The 22,622-nt window shown below is 51.1% G+C and overlaps 1 protein-coding gene across 2 annotated transcripts; it reads right to left on the bottom strand.

The window, feature by feature from the left end:
* Positions 1-391: 391 nt before the first annotated feature.
* LOC138750231 (GTP-binding protein Rit1-like) lies at positions 392-21,529 on the bottom strand. Of its 2 annotated transcripts, XM_069912354.1 has the most exons (6): positions 21,272-21,528; positions 18,425-18,540; positions 11,746-11,802; positions 10,947-11,020; positions 10,171-10,362; positions 392-5,780 (listed from the first exon to the last, which is right to left on the bottom strand). In XM_069912354.1, the coding sequence occupies exons 2-6, from the start codon at positions 18,522-18,524 to the stop codon at positions 5,550-5,552; spliced, it is 654 nt and encodes a 217-aa protein (XP_069768455.1). In that variant the 5' UTR covers positions 18,525-18,540; positions 21,272-21,528; the 3' UTR covers positions 392-5,549. The 2 variants fall into 2 exon arrangements, with proteins under 2 accessions (XP_069768455.1, XP_069768457.1); XM_069912356.1 differs by lacking the exon at positions 18,425-18,540 and having other exon boundaries at positions 21,272-21,529.
* Between the last annotated feature and the right edge of the window lie 1,093 nt (positions 21,530-22,622).

Genomic DNA, 22,622 nt, shown 5'->3' with positions numbered 1-22,622 from the left:
AGTGACCTTGAAGTTAGAGAGAGAGGGAGGGATCAGCCAGGGTCCATGGTCCCCATCACTGCCCAGTGACTCCAGGGTGAGAGAGAGAAGGGAATCAGCCAGGATCCCTGCTCCCTGTTACTGCCCAGTGACCCTGGGGTTATAGAGGGGGTATCAGCCAGGATCCCTGCTCCCTGTCACTGCCCAGTGGCCCCAAGGTGAGAGTGAGGGAGTATCAGCTCAAGATACTGGAGTCATAATTGATTTGGTCATTACTCTCTAATGCTCCTTGTTCAGAACCATCTGGGCAAACAAGGAAACTCCAGCGAGAGTGTGCACCCTGTGACCAATCTCCCAATGGGGAGAAACGTAGGAAACCATACACTTGTATTTAGTCAAAGCCCAGACTATGTTTAAAGTATCACCTTTTATTTGCAAGAAATGAAGCAATTAATTTGCATGTAAGTGACGTAAATATTTGCCCTGGGACTCCGTGAACCTCTGCAGTCATTTGCGGCTCCCTCCGAGATCAGGGGAGGGAGGATGCTGCTTGCTAGCCCAATGGAAAAACTGCACCACCCCTGACTCAAATCTTCCTGTCCAAATGTGCCTTAAACAGCAGGGCACTCCCCTTGGCATCAGCTTACCCCCTTGGCACTGTGCCCGATGCTGGAACACCCTCATCACCGACGCCTGCCCGGGCACTGACTGCATGAAGGATGGTGCGTCCAGTTTCAGATGCTTTGGAAGAGATGGCTTCAGATTGGGGTTCACAAAAAAACTCCACCAAGAGGTCTCTTGATAAATTAGGATAAATTATTCCCAGGCCAGCAAAGCCAGTTATTTAGCAGCAATGATTAACAGGCTACAACTTGGATAGGGCCATGCGCAATGTGCTAGGGTCCTGATGGAGCAGACCCTTTGTCTACTCCACAATGGGCAAATGCGAAGATCACAAAGTTGGTGCCTTCCCTGCTGTTCAAAGGGAAGATCAGCAGGGCTCCGTTATCCTTGTCACTGTCCAGTGACCCTGTAGTTAGAGAGAGGGGGATCAGCCTGGGTCCCTGCTCCCTGTCATTTCCAATGATCCTGGGGTTAGAGAGGGGGGATCAGCTAGGTTCCATGCTCTCCGTCACTGCCCAGAGGCAGGGTTAGAGAGAGGGGGGATCATTCAGGGATGATCCAGGTCTCATCTCATCTGTGCCAGTTGATTATTGCCCTCAACTCCCTTGTCAGTCAAAAGCCCATCTACTTCCTTTCATGCCATCACCCCCTCCCCCCACCACAATGATCCAGTTTCCACCATCTTCCAAGATTCACCAGCCTCTGTGAGAACATGTTCCCACACATCTCAATCTGGATCACCCCTTGTGCCTCCAGCCCCACCTTATAGAGTCTCCCACTGATGGAAACGTCTCCACTCTCCTGTCCAGGTTCTGTTTTCATAGCATCAGCCCCTGTCCAAAACTCCAAAGAATGTCATGGAACCCTCCATCTTTCTCAGTTCCATGTACCTTTCTGATAAGCTACCTGCCTCCATCACCAGGGCAACCATGGTTGACAGGCTCTTTGGTGCGATTGCACAGGAGGTTAGGAAAAAAGGTGGAGGTCTTAGGTATAAATAAAGAGGTAGTGAAATGGATTCAGCAGTGGTTGGATGGGAGGTGTCAGAGAGTAGTGGTAGAAAATTGTTTGTCAAATTGGAGGCCGGTGACTAGTGGAGTTCCTCAGGGTTCAGTCCTGGGTCCACTATTATTTGTTATATATATTAACGATCTGGATGTAGGGGTGGAGAATTGGATAAGCAAGTTTGCGGATGACACAAAGATTGGTGGTGTTGTGGACAGTGAGGTAGATTACCGTAGATTAAAAGGTGATTTAGGAAGGCTGGAGGTATGGGCTGAGAAATGGCTGATGGAATTTAATACAGATAAATGTGAGGTGCTACATTTTGGAAAGGCAAATTTAAATAGGTCATATACATTGAATGGTAGACAATTGAGGAGTGCAGAGCAATAAAGGGATTTAGGAGTTGTGGTATATAGTACCCTCAAGGCTGATACTCGGGTAGATGGTGTGGTGAAGAAGGCATTTGGAATGTTGGCCTTCATAAATCGGAGTATTGAATTCAAGAGTAGGGAGGTTATGATGAAATTGTACAAGGCATTGGTGAGGCCAAATTTGGAGTACTGTGTACAGTTTTGGTCACCAAATTATAGGAAAGATATAAACAAAATAGAGAGAGTGCAGAGAAGGTTCACGAGAATATTGAAAGGATTTCAGGGTCTGAGTTACAGGGAAAGGTTGTGCAGACTGGGGCTTTTTTCTCTGGAGCGTAGAAGATTGAGAGGGGACTTGATAGAGGTGTTTAAGATTTTAAAAGGGACAGACAGAGTAAATGTGGATAGGCTTTTTCAATTAAGAAAGGGGGAGATTCAAACTAGAGGACATGGTTTAAGATTGAAGGGGGAAAATTATAAGGGGAACATGAGGGGAAATTTCTTTACGCAGAGGGTGGTGGGGATGTGGAATAAGCTTCCGACAGACGTGGACGAGGCGGGATCATTGGTTACATTTAAGGAAAGACTGGATCATTACATGGATAGGAGGGGACTAGAGGGGTATGGACCGGGTGCTGGTCAGTGCGACTAGGAGGGTGGGGATTTGCTACGGCATGGACTAGTAGGGACGAACTGGCCTGTTCTGTACTGTAAGTGGTTATATGGTTTATATGGATTTCTGGTCTTGAATGCCTCTAATCCTTCCCTGTCCACAAACCTGATTAAATGGTAGCATAGAACATTGGGTGGCACAGTTAGCACGCTCTCACAGCGCCAGCAACCCTGGATCCAACATTTGCCCATTGTGGAACAGGCACAGGGCACTGACCCTGGCACTGTCTCTAAGAAGTTTGTACGTTCTCCCCGTGTCTGCATGGTTTCCTCCCTTCAAAATGTACAGGGTCAGTAGGTTAACTGGATGTATTTGGGCTGCACGGGCCTGATACCGTGTTTTGTCTTTAAAGAAATTACAGCCCTTCAGCCCTTCAAGTCTGTGCTGAACTATTTTTCTGCCTCATCCCACTGACCTCCACCCAGTCCATAGCCCTCTATACACCTCCCATCTGTGTACCTGCCCAAATTTTTCGAGCCGGTATTCACCACTTCAACTGGCAGCTCATTCCACCCTCCCACCACTCTGTGTAAAAAATATCTCTTCCCCCCCCACCCCCATATTCATTCCCAAGCACCTTAAAACTATGCCACCCCCCCCTAGTGTCAGCCATTTCAACCTGGGGGGGGAAAAAAGCTTCTGGCCATCCACATAATCCATGCCTCTCATCATCTTGTCCACCTCTATCAGGTCACCCTCATCCTCATCACTCCAAAGAGAAAAGACCAAGTTCCAAGTTCCCTCAACCTATCTTCAGAAGACGTGCTCTCCAACCCAGGCAGTGTCCACCCTCTCTACAGCTTCCACATCCTTCCTGCAGTGAGGTGACCAGAACTGGCCACAATACTTCCCATGTGGTCTCACCACATCCTGTAGAGTTATAACATGATATCCCTGCTTCTGTGCTCAAGTCCCTGACTGATGAAGGTCAAGGGTGCCCAACACTTTATGCATCGCCCTGCGTTGTGGAACTGTGGACCTGTACCCCTCCCAGTCTCTGTTCCCCAGCACAGAGTTCACTGTGCAAGTCACCACCTTGTCCAAACTAAATTCAATCTGCTGTTCCTTTGCCCATGTTCCCGGTTATTCAAGATCCTTTCCCCTTCGTTGTCTTCCACACCCCCCATTCTCAACAGGAGCCCTGATACACATTGGACTTCAGAATTTCAAGCACAGATGCTGAAAGTTGGCAGGCCACAGCACATTTAAGTAAAAGCCTCATTTTCACCCCGCATAACATCAATATTTTTCATGTTTTTTATGTAGCTGGTAGGAGAGAGAGAACGACAAGTTCGGCAGAAACCAAAATGTGGGTGGTGGCACGGTTCACGCCATGCTGTTACAGCACCAGCGACCCCTCCGGTTTCCTCCCTCCCTTCAAAATGTACGGGTCAATTGGGTGTGATTGGGCGGCACAGGCTTGTGGGCCGATGGGATCTGTTACCATTGCTGTGTGTCACAGGAAAGGGGGCCCATGAACATTGAGCAGAGTCCTTCTTTGTTTGGGTTTGGGGGTCTGCAAACTTGGATACTCACTACATTGTCATTCCAAATTATTAAGAGACTGTGTACCGGTCAATGACCAATCCCTGCGCACCACTGGTGACAGGCCTCCAGTCTGTATGGCCATCTAATGGCTTTGACCAGTTGTTGTAGGATGCACAGGGATGGAGTACAATGGGTCAAAACTGTGGGAAATGGAGGTTAATTCAAGCTTTCCGACTTTGAACCTCAAAAGTGTAGAACAGGTGTGGCGAGCACGAGGAAAGTGTATGCCAAAGGTTTAGGGACGGCGTGGGGGAGGTGGCAATCACCAATCGTTTCAACGACAAGCTCACTGCCTGCTCTGGCTGTTGTGAGCAGGGCCCTGGTGTTGAAGGATGAGGAGGTTCTGCTGTGGGGTACAGAGGCAGCGATATTCATCAAGCAGTTCTGGACACTGACTGGATTCATGTACTCTTTGTTGTTTGGTTTAACTCCTTGTGCCCCAGGAGTTAAATTGCAGGGAGACATTTCAAAAACTTAGTTGTATTCCTTGGCACTTAAAAGGTTAAGAGGTCATTTGATTGTAATCTTCAAGCTATTGAGGAATCAGTGAAATGGAATGCAAGAAACTATTTTTTTTAACTATCTTAGCTTTACTGGCCCTGTCTTTGTGTGTGATGAGATGGAACGGAGGGAGTTTCACTCTGTGTCTGACCCTGGGAGTGTGTGATGGGACGGTGCAGAGGGAGCTTCACTCTGTGTCTGACCCCGGGAGTGTGTGATGGGACAGTGCGGAGGAGCTTCACTCTGTGACCAATCCCGGCTGTATGTGATGGGACAGTGCGGAGGGAGCTTCACTCTGTGTCCAATCCCGGCTGTATGTGATAGGACAGTGCAGAGGGAGCTTCACTCTGTGACCAATCCCGGCTGTATGTGATGGGACAGTGCGGAGGAGCTTCACTCTGTGACCAATCCCGGCTGTATGTGATGGGACAGTGCGGAGGGAGCTTCACTCTGTGTCCAATCCCGGCTGTATGTGATGGGACAGTGCGGAGGGAGCTTCACTCTGTGTCTGATCCACACTGTCCCTGCCTTCGGAGTGGTTTCAATGTGAGGAGCAAGAACAGCAATGGGATTCTGAGCAGAGAACTGTCTGGACTTGAGAATGACCAGCCTTTTATTGAAGCTGCTGGCTGGGACAATTGCTTGGCTAGGTCTGGCAAGGTGCTGGAGTTTGTGTGAGTGGGGAGAGGGATAGAGACTGCGTACCGCTTCACCCAGATAAGTTGCAATGGCTGGACCCAGCCCCTTCAACAGGCGCCTTGTGCATCGGCGGGCAGAGACAGCAGGAGGGCGGAGGGGCCGTGGCCATAGTTCCTTTCCCACTGCCACCCCCCCCTCCCCACTTCCACTCATGTCACCGAGTCCCCCTTCTTTCTGAAGGGGCTCCTCAGCCTCTGCCACACGCTGTGTTTGTGCCTGACCCGCCTCTCCTGGGCCAGCAATGCCTCCTTCTCCTTCTGCCTTATCTCCCGCACCATGGAGTGGAACACATCGTCGATGTAGTGCCGCAGGGCAGCCGACGTCTCGAAGAACGGGCAGTTAAACTCGCGGGCCAGCACTGCACCTTCCTCCTTTGAAACCTGCGGCGAGGGGGGGCAAAGAAAAGAATGAATGCAAGTGGACTTTTCCCCACTGAGGGTCAGTGAGTTACAAACCAGAACACATGGGTTAAGGGTGAAAGGGGAAAGGTTTGGGGGAACTTCTTCATGCAGAGTGTGGAATGAGCTGAAGAGGTGAATGCGGACTCAATTTTAAGATTTAACCCCTTGGATTCTGTGTCCCTGTTTTCAGGGACTACTCATGTCCCAGTTAATCAGGACTGATTTTATACCCAACCACTTGCTGGTTCGTTCTGGTGTTTGTAGTGGAGTTTACCCACGGACCCAATCTGGATGCTCCTCGACTCACGATGGTCCATCTTAGTATTTCGAAGTTACAGTGTTGATGTGACTGTCATTTTATGATTGATAATTGTTTTTTTTCCAGTGTGGAATAAAAGGTATTCAACATTTAATTATAGAATAGGCTTTGTTTTAAGTGCATTTGCCCACCTGTGGGCTACGGTAAGTGTTCTGAGCACATTGAAGGCAGGCTAGGCTCTGATGTTCGCTAGGTGTGGTATTCTTTTTCGACTGACGGTTTTTCCATTTGCGTTGAGGTTTATCAGAACACAGCCCCATCGTAAGTCGAGGAGTTCCTGATGAAAGGTTAAAATGTCTGGAGTTCAAAGGGTTAAGAAGACCCTTTGGGTATATGGAAGGATATGGACTGGGTACAGGCCAGTGGGACTAGAAGATAGAACACTACAGCACAGCACAGGCCCTTTGACCCACAATGTTGTGCTGATCTATAAATACCTACCCAAAAAAAATTAATGGCTCCCCAGCTACAGCCCTCTATTTGTTCTAATATCTGTGAGCCTGTCTAAGAGTCTCTTAAACGCCCCAGCCTCCATCACCACCTCCGGCAATGCATTTGAGGCCCCCACAACTCTGTTTAAAAAAAAAAACACCCCCGATGTCTCCCCTGAACTTTCCTCCCTGCACTTTGTATGCGTGTCCTCTGTTTGCTGATCCTGCCCTGGGAAAAAGGCGCTGGCTGTCCACCCTGTCTATGCCTCTCATAATTTTGTAGACCTCTATTAAGTCTCCTCTCATCATTCTTCACTCCAAAGGGAAAAGTCCCAGATGAATGGGAAAATAAAACTTATTTTCCAATCCAGGTAACATCCTGGTAAATTTCCTCTGCACCCTCTCCATAGCTTCCACATCCTTCCTGTAATAAAGTAACCAGAACTGAAAACAACACTCATTGTGGTCCCACCAGAGACTGGTACAGTTGCAACATGACCTCTCTACTCTTGAACACAGCCTTCTTAACTATCCTATCAACCTTTGCTGTGACCTTGAGGGATGTATGGATTTGGACCCTAAGGTTCCTCTATTCATCCACACTCTTGAGTAACCAACCATTAACCCTGTACTCAGCCTTCTGGTTTGTCCTTCCAAAATGCACCTCACACTTAACCAGATTGAAATCCATCTACCATTTTTTCACCCAACTCTGCATCCTGTCTATATCTTCTTGTAACCTTCGACAACCTTCAGCTCCATCCACAACTCCTCCAACCTTCATATCATCCGTAAAATTGATAGTTTGGCACCGACTCAAAGGGCCTGTAACTGTGCTGTCATGTTTGATGGTGAGAGAAAGAGGGTGGTGGACGTAACTGATGTACACAAAGTAGGGACTCAGGTTTGCTGTCTGAGTGTGGTCACTGGATCACTGTCCTTGAGGTGTAACATGGAATGTGACTGAAGTAAAAACATTCAGAGATGCCAGAGGAACCCAGCCAGACTCGCGGCCTCTCTCGGAGGTAAAGATATATCACCGACGTTTTGGGCCTGAGGCCTTCCTCAAGGTGGAGGGAAAGAACAGGAAGGCATCAGAATGAAGGCTGGGAGAGGGAGGAAATCAGACCAAGAAAAAATGTTCATTGGATATGTTAGGAGGATTTTGGCTCTGTGAAAGGAGACAGGGAAAATGGAAGAGAGAGGCGAGATGGGGGAAAGGTGACAGGGGAAGATTGGGGCAGAGTTTATGCGGAAATTGGTCAATGTTAATGCCATCTAGTTGGAGGGAGCCCAGACAGAAGGTGAAGTGTTGGCCGTCCAATTTGCTGGGGTTTCTCAGTCTGGCAGTGAACGAGATCATGGACAGACACTTCAGCTAGGGAATGGATCAGGGAACTGAAATAGGTGCCCACTGGGAAATCCCCGCTATTGCGGTGGACAGAGCCAAGGTGCTCAATGAAACTTTCTTCCAGTCTGCATCCAGTCTCTCCAATGTAGAGGATCACTGGACTCGTCCAGAGTTTTTGCCTCAGTCCTGCCAATAGTAACAAAGACATGATGCTGACTCGTACAGCAAGGATCAGGCCCTTCGGCCCATCTTGTCTGTGCCTATTACATTGCCAGCTTGAGCTGGTCCAATTTCCCTGCGTTTGGCCCGTCTTCTGATCCGTCTTGCAGTCCTAACCCTAACCCTAACCCTTTCATACATTGTAGAAGGGCTCTGACCCGAAGTACTGGTTATACAGTAAAACCAACAGTATCCAGCACTAATGGGGATGCCGGATAAGTGAATTTTTTGGTTGCATGGATTGGCGAGCTAACTGCAAGGAGGGTGCCAATTTTAAACTTTTATATTTTTTTATCTATTATTTTCCACAACCTTTTTGCCAGTTGCTTGAGTTCCAGATAATGGGGATTTTACTGTCCGTCTTTACCTCCTATGTTTCTTCTCTTGTACCTCCTGTACTTCACATCCCCATCAGCCTGTGCATCCCCTTTAATTCTTCCCCCTTTCACCCCATGGCTTCTAGTTTTAGACACTCGTGACCATCCGCCTTATCACTAGCCCTTGTTACTTTATACGCCTGTCAGGACAGTCCTTAGTCTCCCACATATTGACTCTCTCCTTGACACACGAACCCCTCCAGCCCCTTCAGCCCTCGATGTTGTGCTGACCTATATATTCCTAACCAACAAAAAACTAAACCCTCACCACTTAATAACCCTCAAGTTTTCTTCCATGTGCCTGTCTCAGAGTTTCTTAACCCCTAATGTTCCAGCCTCCACCCCCACCCCTGGCAATACATTCCAGGCCCCCACAACACAGCATTAAAAAAAAACTTACCCCTTATATCTCCCCTAAACTTTCCTCCCTTCACTTTTATAGAGATGTCCCCTTGTGTTTGCTATTCTTGCCTTGGGAAGAAAGCGCTGGCTGTCCACCTTATCGATGCCTCTCATAATCTATTGTCTCCTCTCATCCCTCTTCATTCCAAAGAGAAAAGTCCCAGCCCTGCTAACCTTGCCTCATAAGACATATTTTTCCAAACCGGACAACATCCTGGCAAATCTCCTCTGCCCCCTCTCCATCGTTTCCCCATCCTTCCTGTAATGAGGTGACCAGAACTGAACATAATACTCTTAAGTGGGGTCTCACCAGAGATTTGTAGAGTTGCAACATGACCTCTCGACTCCTGAACTCAATCCCCCCGACTAATGAAGTCATCAGCCTTCTTAACTGTCCTATCAACCTGCACGACCACCTTGAGAAATCTCTCAATTTGGACCCCAAGGTCCCTCTGTTCCTCCACGCTGTTAAGTATCCGACCATTAGCCCTGCACTCAGACATTTGGTTTGACCTTCCAAAATGCACCACCTCACACTTATCTGGATTGAACTCCATCTGCCCAACTCTGTGTCCTGCCTCTATCCTTTTGTAACCTACGACACAATCCACAACTCTTCCAATCTTTGTATCATCTGAAAACTTACAGACCCATCCCTCTACCTCTTTATCCAAAGATCACGTGGAGCAGGGGGTCCCAGAACGGATCCCTGCGGAACTCCACTAGTAACTGACCACCAGGCAGAATACTTTCTGTCCACTACTCCTCTCTGCTTTCCACAGGCAAGCCAGTTTTGATCCACATGGCCATGGTTCCATCCCTCATGATTTTCTGAATGAGTTTCCCATGGGGGACTTTGGAAAATGCCTTACTAAAATCCATATTCACCGCATCCCAACATTCCTCAATTTCTTCTGTAGGCTCGTGAGGCACAATCTTCCCCTCACAAAACCGTGCTGACTATTCCCAAATGCTCATAGATCCTGTCCTTAAGAATCCCCTCCAATAATCTGCACATCACTGGCATAACACTCACTGGTCTATAATCCCCAGTATTTTAAATTTAGGCCTTTTAGCCCACACGCCTGTGCCACCCAATTGGCCTACAAACCCGTACGTTTTGGAGGGTGGGAGGAAACTGGACCCCTCGGAGGAAGCCCACGCAGACTCGGGAAGAACATAAAACAGAAAGGGCGGGATTCGAACATGGGTCCCGATCCCTGCTGTTCTACCACCACCCAGTCCCAGGGCATGTGGCTGCGTTGATTACCTGCCGGAGACTGCCAAGGTCCGACTTGTTCCCCACCAGCACCACCGGGATGTCGTAGGTGTGGCGGACCCGGTAGATGAGCTGCTTGAACTCCACGGCCTCCTGGAAGCTGCGCCGGTCGGTGATGGAGTAGCAGATGATGAAGCCTTCGCCTCCCCTCATGTACTGGTCCCTCATGGCCGTGAACTCCGCCTGGAACAGGCCGCAGGGTAGAGTCAGTGGCGGGAGAGGGGTGGTGGTGGGGAGAGGGACAGGAGCCCCATACTGAGACCCGCCCCAAGGTGAGCGCACACTGTGGGAGGGGCGGTGGTAAGGGAGGGTGGAACCGAGGGGTGAGGGAGGGTTGGTGCTGAGGGAGAGGTGAGGAAGTGGTATAACTGAGGGAGGGGTGTAACCCCAAGCATAACTGAGGAAGGGGCATAACCAAGGGAGGGTTGGGGGATTGGTGAGGATGGGGCATAGCTGAGGGAGGGGCAGTTCTGAGGGAGGGGTTAGACCAGGGTAGGAGGGTGGCCCTGGCTACACAGCAATGCCCAGAGGTTAACAGTTGATGTGGTGTCAAGAGACCCCCTGGCTCTGCTTGTGGTGGGGTGTGGGGAGCCCATGACTCCGCGGGAAGTGCAGCACCAACTCCTTGCGGTTGGAGTGATCTAGTCCTGGACTCTCAGACAGTGATCCCCTGCCCCTCTCTGGGACCCGGGAGATGCGCACCAGCCTTTGTCAGGAAGATGAGCTGTGCAATCTGCTGCAGCTTCGACCACCACCCCGTAACCCACCTGTCCTGCAGTGTCCAGGATGTCCAGGTGGGCTGATTCATCGTCAATGCGAACCCTCGTTTTGTAGGCATCCTCTGGAAGCAGTGGAGAACCCCACAATAGGGCAAAGGTGGTCATCACATCTCCCCACTCCCCGACAGCACAATGACCGCTCCCCGCATCGTCTCCCATCCTCCCTGCCTCAACCTGCCACCCCCCTCCCTTTTTCTATAACACGCTCTAGTCCCCAACATCACTCTACAGACAGAGTGAAGCTCCCTCCACACTGTCCCATCACACACTCCCAGGGTCAGACACAGAATGAAGCTCCCTCCGCACTGTCCCATCCCATCACACACTCCTGGGGTCAAACACAGAGTGAAGCTCCCTCCGCACTGTCCCATCACACACTCCCGGGGTCGGAGACAGAGTGAAGCTCCCTCCACATTGACCCATCACACACTCCTTGGGTCGGAGACAGAGTGAAGCTCCCTCCGCACCGTCCCATCACACTCTCCCGGGGTCGGACACAGAGTGAAGCTCCCACCGCACCGTCACATCACACACTCCCGGGGTCAGACACAGAGTGAAGCTCCCTCTGCACTGTCCCATCACACTCTCCCCGGGGTCAGACGCAGAGTGAGGCTCCCTCCACACCGTCCCATCACACACTCCAATGTCAGACGCAGAGTGAAGCTCCCTCCGCACCATCCCATCACACACCCCTGGGGTCAGACGCAGAGTGAAGCTCCCTTTTTTAAAAAGCAAAGTACTAAATTCCTGAGTATGTCAAATAGTTGAGATTTAGTCTCCATCTTACCTATTGTTGGGTCATGATAGTCCAGGAATCGATGGCTGATGAACTGCATTGTCATAGCTGTAAGGAAATTAGATAGATCCGTGACGATCTGCTGCATGCATCGAGGACACCTGTACACGCATGTGGCCAGTTTACCCAGTCCACTTGTAGCCAACATACTGCATGTGTGGGAGTCCCGATAATCCTTTTACTTTGTGAGGGTTGCTTGGGTTCTTAGGATTTGTCTATACTCTGGAGCCTGTCGGCTGCGGCCTGCGGTTTAAGGAGACGTTTCAGACGACCTGCTGCAGGACACAGATGGCTGTGCACCCTGGTAGACAACTATTCCCAACTCTCCCACAACAGCATGTGTGAACTGAGATGATTCATCAGTCCGCTTAGTGTCAACTGTGGAGTTGGCCTGTGGTAAATCCAAGCCATCTGCCTCGGCACAGTTCATTGGTTTGCAACCACTCCAAAGGCATCGTGGTGAGATTGTGGTTCCCGGAAGAGTAATCCAGAGACCAAATAAACCAGAGACCCAACTCAAATTGAGTTTATAATCAAGATTTTTAAAAAAAGAATTTTCTCATAATTAAAAATTTAGACATGCCTCACAATGACAGGTCCTTTGAGCCCACCCACCCATGCTGTCCAATTACACACAATTGACCCACACCCCCGGTATGTTTTGAAGGGAGGGAGGAAACTGGACCATCCAGAGGAAACCCATGCAGACACGGGGAGAACGTACAAACTCCTTGCAGACAGCGCGAGATTCAAACCCAGGCCTCCTTAATCCCTGTGTGAATGGCCCCATCTCCTTAATCTCTGTGGGAACAGCCCACCCTGTCTCCTTAATCCATGTGGGAATGCCCCCCCACGTCTCCTTAATCCCTGTGGGAACAGTCCCCCATCTCCTTAATCCCTGTGGGAACATCGCCTCCATCTCCTTAATCCCTGTGGGAACAGCCGCTCCGTCTCCTTAATCCCTGTGGGAAAGGCCACCCCCGTCTCCTTAATCCCTATGGGAATGGCCCCCCGCCTCCTTAATCTTTGTGGGAACATTCTCCCCCCCACTGTCTCCTTAATCCCTGTGGGAATATGCCCCCCTTAATCCCTGTGGGCACATTCCCCCCCCCATTTCCTTAATACCTGTGGGAATGCCTCCCTACCCCCCCCCCCCCCGTTTCCTTAATCCCTGTGGGAACGGCTCCCTGTCTCCTTAATCTTTGTGGGAACAACCCCCATCTCCTTAATCCCTGTGTGAATGGCCCCATCTCCTTAATCTCTGTGGGAACAGCCCACCCTGTCTCCTTAATCCATGTGGGAATGCCCCCCCACGTCTCCTTAATCCCTGTGGGAACAGTCCCCCATCTCCTTAATCCCTGTGGGAACAACCCCCATCTCCTTAATCCCTGTGTGAATGGCCCCATCTCCTTAATCTCTGTGGGAACAGCCCACCCTGTCTCCTTAATCCATGTGGGAATGCCCCCCCACGTCTCCTTAATCCCTGTGGGAACAGTCCCCCATCTCCTTAATCCCTGTGGGAACATCGCCGCCATCTCCTTAATCCCTGTGTGAACAGCCGCTCCGTCTCCTTAATTCCTGTGGGAAAGGCCACCCCCGTCTCCTTAATCCCTATGGGAATGGCCCCCCGCCTCCTTAATCTTTGTGGGAACATTCTCCCCCCCGTTTCCTTAATCCCTGTGGGAACGGCTCCCTGTCTCCTTAATCTTTGTGGGAACAACCCCCATCTCCTTAATCCCTGTGGGAATGCCCCCCCTCCTTGATCCCTGTGAGAACATCCCCCCCCCATCTCCTTGATCCCTGTGGGAACATCCCCCCACCCCCGACTACCTGATCCCATTGGGAAGGGTCCCAGACTCCCCAATCCGATTAGGAATGTGCCCCCCTCCTCCGCATCTATCTGATCCTAGTGGGAACAGTCCCCCTCCTGCCTACCTGTTCCCATTGGGAATGGTCCCAGTCTTCCAAATCCCATTGTGAATGGCCTCCCATCTACCTGATCCCTTTGTGAACTTTCTCACTGTCCTTCTCATCCTTCTGGGAATTTAATTTTTAATTTGGAGGTTCAGCACAGTAACAGGCCCTTCCGGCCCACAAGCTCCTCAATCCCCAATTGACCAACAACTGCCTGTACATTTTGAAGGGAGGAAACTGGAGCACCCAAGGGGAACCCACCCAGACACGGGGAGAATGGACAAACTCCTTACAGACAAGGCAGGATTAGAACCCGGGTCGCTGGTGCCATAATAGTGTTGCGCTAACCGTGCCACCCCCTTGTATGGCTTCAAATCCAAAGTCAAAGAGGGGAAGACCAGAACTCGGCTCATGTAAGAGGAGGGGATTTATGAATGTCCCACCACCAGGGCCCGGAGCAGTGCTCGAGAGTCCAATCTGGTGGGACTGGACCGTGGGTCCATGCTGGGGGAAGTGGAGAGGGGGTGGGGTGGTGCTGTTCTACAGAGACAGGGAAGGCTTTGAGACGGGGAGCTAGTGAATGGTTTCCGCAGATCGACACGTTCAGGATGTGGGGCAGGAGAAGAGGATGTAGAACCTCGAGTCAGGGAGAGAGAGAGGGAGAAGCCGCCTGCTCTCCTGCACAGCGTGGGACGAGCTCAGCCCACAAACAGCAGCAGGTCAACAAGCTGCCAGCGAGATGGTCTCATCTGTCTGCTTTCCCCACTCTCCCACAGTTGCTACGAGACGAAAGGTTGCCCAGCGACTGGCGTGCCCCTAGTGAGAGACGAACTGCCCACTGCAGAGTGAAAGTCTAAGGTCTGCAAGAGCTGTGATTGTAGTTAAAAACCACTCAGAAATGGGGGAGGAACTCGGCCAGCCTCCAGCGTCAGTTTGGGACTGAGCCCTTCCTCAGGGTGTTAGCAGAAAAAAACAGGCAGGTCTGAATAAATGAAGACTGGCAGGGGGAGGGGTCCAGGCCAGCAGACAAAAGGTGTTAATTGGAGATGATGAGAGGAAAAGTGAGATTGATTTTGGCTCAGGTAAAAGGAAACAGGGAAAAGGGAAGCGAGAGAGAAAGGAGAGACATTCAGGGCCCCAAACTGTCCTTCCAAGAGAAACACTTCACTTGTGAATCTGCGGGGGTCGTCGACTGCACCTGGTGCTCCTGCTGTGGTCTAGACATCAGAGAGACTGGACATAGACCAGGAGATTGCTCCATCCGCCGCAACAGCGCAGATCCCCCACTGGCCACCCATTTCAATTCCCCATCCCTTCCCCTGGCTGACATGTCTGTCCGTGGTCTCGTGCGAGGCCAGGCTGAGACCACCCGCCAATTGGAGGAGCAGCACCTCATCTTCTGTCTGGGCCCCCCCTCTGACCAGATTTCTCTGGTTTCTGTTCAACCCCCCCCCCCCCCCCCCACTTCCTGTCACCTTTCTTCCAGATCTATCTGTCTCTCTCCAACCCCAACCCCACCCCCACCCCCCCCATCTCCTTTCACGGAGCCAAAATCAATTCTCCCCTTTATCATCTCCAATTCACACCTTTTGTTGTTGTGGACCCCTCCCCCGGCGTCTTCATTCTGCCACCTTCCTGTACCCTGAGGAAGGGGTCAAGCCCAAAACGATGGTAATGTATCTCTACCACCCATGGATGCTGCAAGACTGGCCGGGTTCCTCCAGCATCTCCATTTGGCCTTTAATTAAAAGGTGGACAACAGACTCGCCAAGGCAAATAGCGCCTTTGGAAGACTACACAAAAGAGTCTGGAAAAACAACCAACTGAAAAACCTCACAAAGATAAGCGTATACAGAGCCGTTGTCATACCCACACTCCTGTTCGGCTCCGAATCATGGGTCCTCTACCGGCACCACCTACAGCTCCTAGAACGCTTCCACCAGCGTTGTCTCCGCTCCATCCTCAACATCCATTGGAGCGCTCACACCCCTAACGTCGAGGTACTCGAGATGGCAGAGGTCGACAGCATCGAGTCCACGCTGCTGAAGATCCAGCTGCACTGGATGGGTCACGTCTCCAGAATGGAGGACCATCGCCTTCCCAAGATCGTATTATATGGCGAGCTCTCCACTGGCCACCGTGACAGAGGTGCACCAAAGAAAAGGTACAAGGACTGCCTAAAGAAATCTCTTGGTGCCTGCCACATTGACCACCGCCAGTGGGCTGATAACGCCTCAAACCGTGCATCTTGGCGCCTCACAGTTTGGCGGGCAGCAGCCTCCTTTGAAGAAGACCGCAGAGCCCACCTCACTGACAAAAGGCAAAGGAGGAAAAACCCAACACCCAACCCCAACCAACCAATTTTCCCTTGCAACCGCTGCAATCGTGTCTGCCTGTCCCGCATCGGACTTGTCAGCCACAAACGAGCCTGCAGCTGACGTGGACTTTTTACCCCCTCCATAAATCTTCGTCCGCGAAGCCAAGCCAAAGAGAAGAAGAAGGTGCTGTGCTATCGATGGGATATTCCGCTCCCATCCCCCGCTTGGGAGGTTGGAGCCACAGATGGGCATCCCTGATCCACACAAGGTGGTACAGCACGTAGAGAGATCCCCCACCTCCGGTGCCATCTGCAACTGGAGTCTGATGCGTACGATGCACTGAGATTCTCACTGCACTCAAACAAGTCCATAAGATGTTAACTACAATTACATCACATGCTACGGAGTACAGGTCAACCCCGTTTCACGAATACTTGCTTTAGGAATATTCGCTTTTACGAAGAAACCAGTGTTCGCTATCCGAAAGAAATTTGAATGGGTCTTTGCTTTTACAAAAATAGCCTCCAACAGTTGTGAATGGGTCTCTGCTTTACGCCATTTTGGCCTATGAAAGGTTTCATGGGAACGCTCTACTTTCCTCAAGCCATCCAGGTATACCTCTATATGCTAACATACGTTATACGCTACTACTGCGCCAGTGACCCGGCGCTGTCTGTAAGGAGTTCTCCCCGTGTCTACGTGGGTTTCCTCCAGGGGCTCCGGTTTCCTCTTGCTGTCCAAAATATCCAGGGGCTGTAGGTTGACTGGGCGGCACTGACTCATGGGCAGGAAAAAAGGCCTGTTACCATTGCTGTCATCCAAAAAAAAATTTAAATTACCACAATGTTCCACAAATAAAAGAGGTAAAATGATGGGATAGATGAATATTCACTGTTGTAGTTCGTGCAAAAATAAGTTCCGTTTCAGTCATGCAGACCATTCCTGGAGTAAGTGATGGTGGCCCCAAAGTGGTTTAAGGACAGGTTTGGGGTTTGGGGGGTGGGGGGCGGGCGGGTTCAAGAGCTTGGTGGCCCATAGATTTAAAATCTGTTCCTGAACCTTGACGGACTTCAAGCTTCTGTACTGTCTGCCCAAAGGGAGTGGAGAGAAGTAGCTGAGTCCAGGCTGACAGGGGTCTTTCCTGAGGAAGAACCTCTCGTACTTATGGACGGGCCTGCCTGGGCATGAGGTTTACACAATCTCTCCGCGATCACATTGGATTCCCCGCTCACGCCCCGACAACATGAAGGTCAGTGGGCTGCTATAAAGCTGCAACCTCTCCAGCCCTTAGTAAGAAGTAGAATCCGAATTTGGACAGGTACATGGATGGGAGAGATACGGAGGGCTATGGTCGGGGTGCAAGTCAGTGGGCCAAGGCAGAAAAATAGTTTGGCACGGACTAGGAGGGCCGAACAGCATGTGTGCTGCACTGTTCTGTGGTTCATCCTAAAGATAATCTGACTCTCCAGAATCAGTCATAACTATCAACCCAATTCTGAACTACTTATTGAATCACTTCATGTGGAAACAGGCCATTCTGCCCATCACATCAGTGCCAGCGGGAATCCATCCATATTCATCCCATATTCCAGTACTTGCGACCGTGGCTTCCTCCACCAGGCCAGTTCAAGGCTGAACACTTGCTGGCAATGTGTTCCAAGTATCCACCGTTCTCTGGGTAAAGAGCCCCTCTAAATCTCTTCCCCCTTACCCTAAATCTGATAAGGGAAAATGTGTCCAGTTGTCTACCCTCTCCATTACTTCATCATGTCCCCTTTAACTTCCTTTCCAACAGTCCATAAGACGTAGGAGCAGAAATAGGCCATTCAGCCCATTGAATCTGCCCCACCATTCAATCACGAGCAGATCAATTTCCCCACTGCCCGGCTTCTCCCCATAACCTTTGATGCCCTGGCTAATCAAGAATCTATCAATCTCAATGATCCTGCCTCAACAACCGCCTATGGCAACAGATTCACCTCCCTCTGGTTAAAGAAATTCCTCCCCATCTCTGTTCTAAGTGAACGCCCTTCAATCCTGAAGTTGTTCCCACTTGTCTTAGACTCTCTCACCATGGGAAACAACCTTTCCACATCGGCTCTGTGCATGCCTTTCAACATTCGAAATGTTTCAATGAGATTCCGCACCCCCCCACCCCATTCTCATAAATTCCAATTAGTTCAGGCCAAGAGCTGTCACATGACAATCCTTTTATTCCCAGAATCATCCTTGTGAACCTCCTCTGAACCCTCTCCAACATCAGTGCATCCTTTCTTAAACGAGGAGCCCAGAACTGCACAATACTCCACGTGGTCTCTCCTCATAACTAAACTCCTCTGCAGACCCTTCTCACCGGCTGGTGTTGCATGACAATGCTGAACGGACGGACCAGACCCCATGGACCCTCTCTGTCCATGAGGGCCAGAGATGAGACCTACCGCTCTTGCCCACTCCCCCAGCTCCCAGCATCACGATCTTGTACTCCCGGATCCCTCCAGCGGTACTGGGGGTGGGTCTGCTGGAGGCTGCCGACTCCATGGTTCCTGGTCCCGATCTGTGGGCTCAAACCAAGAAGCTCGTCAGCACTGGGGCACATTTTACCCCCACCTCTCCAATATCTGGAGCACCCGCCACTTTATTGGAAACCCGCATTGTTTCACAGGGCACTGGAAATGCCCACCATTCGGATAACGAGAGGATAGGCTCCCTAGTGTAAAGTGAAGATGTGAATTCAAGTCAAGTTTATTGTCATCTGATTGTCCAACTACTACCCAACGAAACAGCGTTCTCCGGTCCTCGAAGTAAAACACTAAGACACACAATACACAGGCAGGACAAGTATTCATAGATACAAATAAATAAATATTGTTTCATGAATATGAGGGTCTCAGAGGGTCAGTGTGAGCAGTTCCTTTGGTCGTTCAACATTCTCACTGCCCATGGGTAGAAGTTGTTCCCCAGCCTGGTGGTGCTGGCTCTGATCCTCCTGGATCTCTTCCCTGATGGGAGCAGCTGGAAGATGCTGTGTGCAGGATGGGAAAGGAGTCCTCAATGATTTCGCGTGCCCTCTTCAGACAACGATCCCGGTAGATTCACTTCAATGGTGGGAGGAGGTGAGATTCCAGTGATCCTCTCTGCCACCCTTATGGTCCTGGGGATTTGGCCTCTGATCCAATTCTCTGCAGCAACCGTACCCCACTGTGATGGACGCTCTGGATAGAGCTCCTGTGGAAGGTTGACATGTTGGTGGCCAGTGGCCTTGCCCGCTTCAGTCTTCTCAGAAAGTGCAGTCGCTGTTGCACCTTCCTGAAGAGTGAGGAGATGTTGAGTGTCCACGATAGGTCAATAGTTAAGCAAACTCCAAGGAACTTGGTTTTCCCCACTCTCCACTCCAGAGGTGTCGATGTGTAATGGAGGGTGGTCGTTCCTGGTCCTTCTAAAGCCCATGATCATCTCCTTCGTCTTATCCATGTTGAGACTCAGGGAAAATTGTACCATGGATCTAGAACGAGGAACCTCTTATTTGAAACAGAGTTAAGATTTTCAAAAGGAAATCCCTCAAGATCTTGTGTTTCAAACGTGTTCCCTCTCATCCTTCAGGAGATGTGGATCCAGCTTGCGCTGCTGCAGACCTGGGAGAGTGGGGAGCAGCTGCACAGTTCTACTCCAAAGGGTTCAACCGCCCGGTCCTAATTCTGGTGGCTCCATGTGGACTTTTAAACAGTCTGTTAAAGAAGCCGCTGGGGTCTGTGGCCAAGGTGGTGGCACCTGTGCCCAGCAGAGGCCATGGGGTGGGCAGGCTATGCACTCTGGGGAGCGGAAGATTGGCGCAGGGCACCAGAAAGGGGGAGAACACAAACCTCCCCCCTGCCTCTGTTGAGAAGAAGTAGAGGAGATGGCCCCAAGGGTGTGGTGATCATGAAAACGGACCAGCAAGGGACTCAGCGGCTGAGGGACCCCCACAAGCTCCGGGCGGCTTGCGGTCGGGGGTTAGGGTTGGCCACGGGCTCATGGGAACCAGGTGTCAGAGCCAGGTTTCAAGAGGGTACTGAGGGTGAGGAGGGGCTCCCAAAGGCTTTGTGAGGCTATGGGAGCATTGGAGGTGAATCCACGGACGCTGTTTTGCTTCTCTTTTGTACTAGAAGGGGGCAGCGAGCGACACTAAGGGTGAATCTTACTGGTCTTGTTTGACAATTAAACAATCAAGCCTTTCCTCAAAAGTCAACCTGCTTACTCTGATGTTCCTGGCTCCTGGGAGGTCAAAGTAGTGCAGACTGGGTGAGAAGACGAGTTGCCCAGGGTCAGGCCTTGCCCTTCAGATATCCTGAAGCAGCCTGTTGCTGCCAGAAAATCCATGTTGGGTGTGAACATGCACATGCAGGTGGTAATGGAACTGGGCCAGCTAGGGTCTGCAGCCCAACTCCCACAGCCCAGCGCACTGAGAACAGGCCATGTTGGTTTGATCCCAAAAATGTGAGACGGAGGGCAGGCAACCTCTCCACAGAGGGACAGACCTTGCAAATAAATTGAAGGGATTGGGGGGCCTGAGGAAGGAAGGGGGACAATAAGGGGAGTTAGACACTGGAGGAGGTTACAGAGTCAGGGAGGGGTGAAGGGAAACAGAAATGAGGGAGTTACAGAGACAGGGTTCTGGGTGACCAGAGGGGGTTACAGAAAGAGAGAGGGGTGTAGTGGACCAGAAATGATTATAGAGAGGAAGGGGTGCAGGGGACCAGAAATGTTACAGGACAGGGAGGGGTGTAGGGGACACGGGAGGGGGTTACAGATACAGGGAGGGGTGTAGGGGATCGGAGGGGGTTACAGAGACAGGGTGTAGGGGACCGGAGGGGGTTACAGACAGGGAGGGGTGTGGGGAACCGGAGGGGGTTATAGAGACAGGGAGGGGTGTAGGGGACCGGAGGAGTTTACAGAGACAGGGAGGGGTGTAGGGGACCGGAGGAGTTTACAGAGACAGGGAGGGGTGTAGGGGACCGGAGGATTCTCGCTGTCGCGCCTCGACCCTCTCGGAGCGGGTGGACGGGACGTTTGCTGCCGTGGACCCGGACCCAGATCGCGGGGAACAGCTGGCGTCGGTGGCCTGTCCGGAGTGGAAGTGAAGTGCGGCTGCAGGGAACTGACCTGCGACCGGAAGGCCGAATCCACCCAATGTTTCATGCATCTGGTTGGGGTTTTGAACAGTTGGGTCGGTTCACCCTTCAGCGAAGCCCGGCCCCTGCCCTCAACCACAACCAAGTGAGGAAGGTTAAATTCGGATCAAAAGTTACCTCCAGGGACAGGGATCGCCGATTTCAAGCCATGGAGGAAGCCGGCGCTGCCAGATGCGGGTTTCCTGCCTCTCGGGATCTCCCTGCAACTCCCCAGAAAAGTTTTGCAGGAGTTGGGAACTTCTGTGCACTCCCGGCCCACCGCGGGGTCTTAGCGCCGGCGCAGCGTGAACGCTGCGGAAGGAGCCGCCGCGTCGCCCCGTTCTCTCCAGGAAGTCTGCCTGGGGTTTATTTTGTAGTTTCTTCTCGCCCTGCCCTGCTCCCTCCTCCCTCCCGTCCTCGACTTACGTCCCTCGCGTCCTCGACTTGCGTCCATCCCGACGGTCAGAAGTACGGAAATGCCAAATTACACCCACAGAGAGAGAGAGAGAGAGAGAGATTGTAGAGGGGGCAACGTTTCAGAATGGGATGTTGGGTTTCACTGGTCAGGGGATTGAGGTCAAGAGTTCAGAGGACAGGCTGCAAGTCTATGGTGAGACCCCACTTGGAGTATCTAGTCACCTCATTACAGGAAGGATGCGGAAGCCATGGAGAGAGGGCAGAGGAGATTCACCAGGATGTGGCCTGGATTGGAAAATATGTCTTACCAGGCAGGGTTAGCAGAGCTGGGACTTTTCTCTTTGGAGCGAAGGCGGATGAGAGGAGACTTAATCAGATTCTGGATTTATTGTTATGAACAAGTCGTGAAATTCTGTTTCGCAGCAGCGTCATAACCATCTTACAACATTACTGTAAATAATAATCCTGCGCGAAAAGTGAGGCCGTGTCTGTGGTTCATTGATCATTCAGGAATCTGGCGGCAGAGGGGAAGAAGCTGTACTCATGCTCGTCTTCAGGCTCCTGGACCTTTTCCCCGATGGTAACAGAGTGAAGAGGGCACAGCCTGGGTGGTGGGGTCTTTGAGGATAAAGGCAACTTTTTTAAGTCACCGTCTCATGTCAATGACCTCGATGGAGTGAGGTCTGGTGCCTGTGATGTCGAGTTAACAACCCTCTGGAGTTTATTCTTGTCCTGAGAGTTGCCGCCTCCGTACCAGGCAGTGATACAACCAGCCAGAACGCTCTCCACGGTCCACCTGTAAAAGTTTACAAGAGTCTTCAGTGACATTCTCAATCGCCTCAGACACCTCACAAAGTATAGCTGCCTGTGAGCCTTCTTTGTGATTGCATCAACGTGGAGGCTGCAGGACAGATTCTCAGAGATTGGACACCCAGGAACAAATTGACCCTCTCCACTACTGAGCCCTCAATGAGGACTTGGTTGTGTTCCCCTGACTCTTTCCTGGTCCACAATCATCTCCTTTGTTTTGCTGGTGTTGAGCACAAGGTTGTTGTTGTTACACCATTCAACG

This window comes from Narcine bancroftii, unplaced genomic scaffold, assembly GCF_036971445.1.
Source record: "Narcine bancroftii isolate sNarBan1 unplaced genomic scaffold, sNarBan1.hap1 Scaffold_1089, whole genome shotgun sequence".
Lineage (NCBI taxonomy): Eukaryota > Metazoa > Chordata > Chondrichthyes > Torpediniformes > Narcinidae > Narcine > Narcine bancroftii.
Note: the sequence above shows the minus strand (reverse complement) of the source record. Positions and strands in the feature narration are given on the sequence as shown.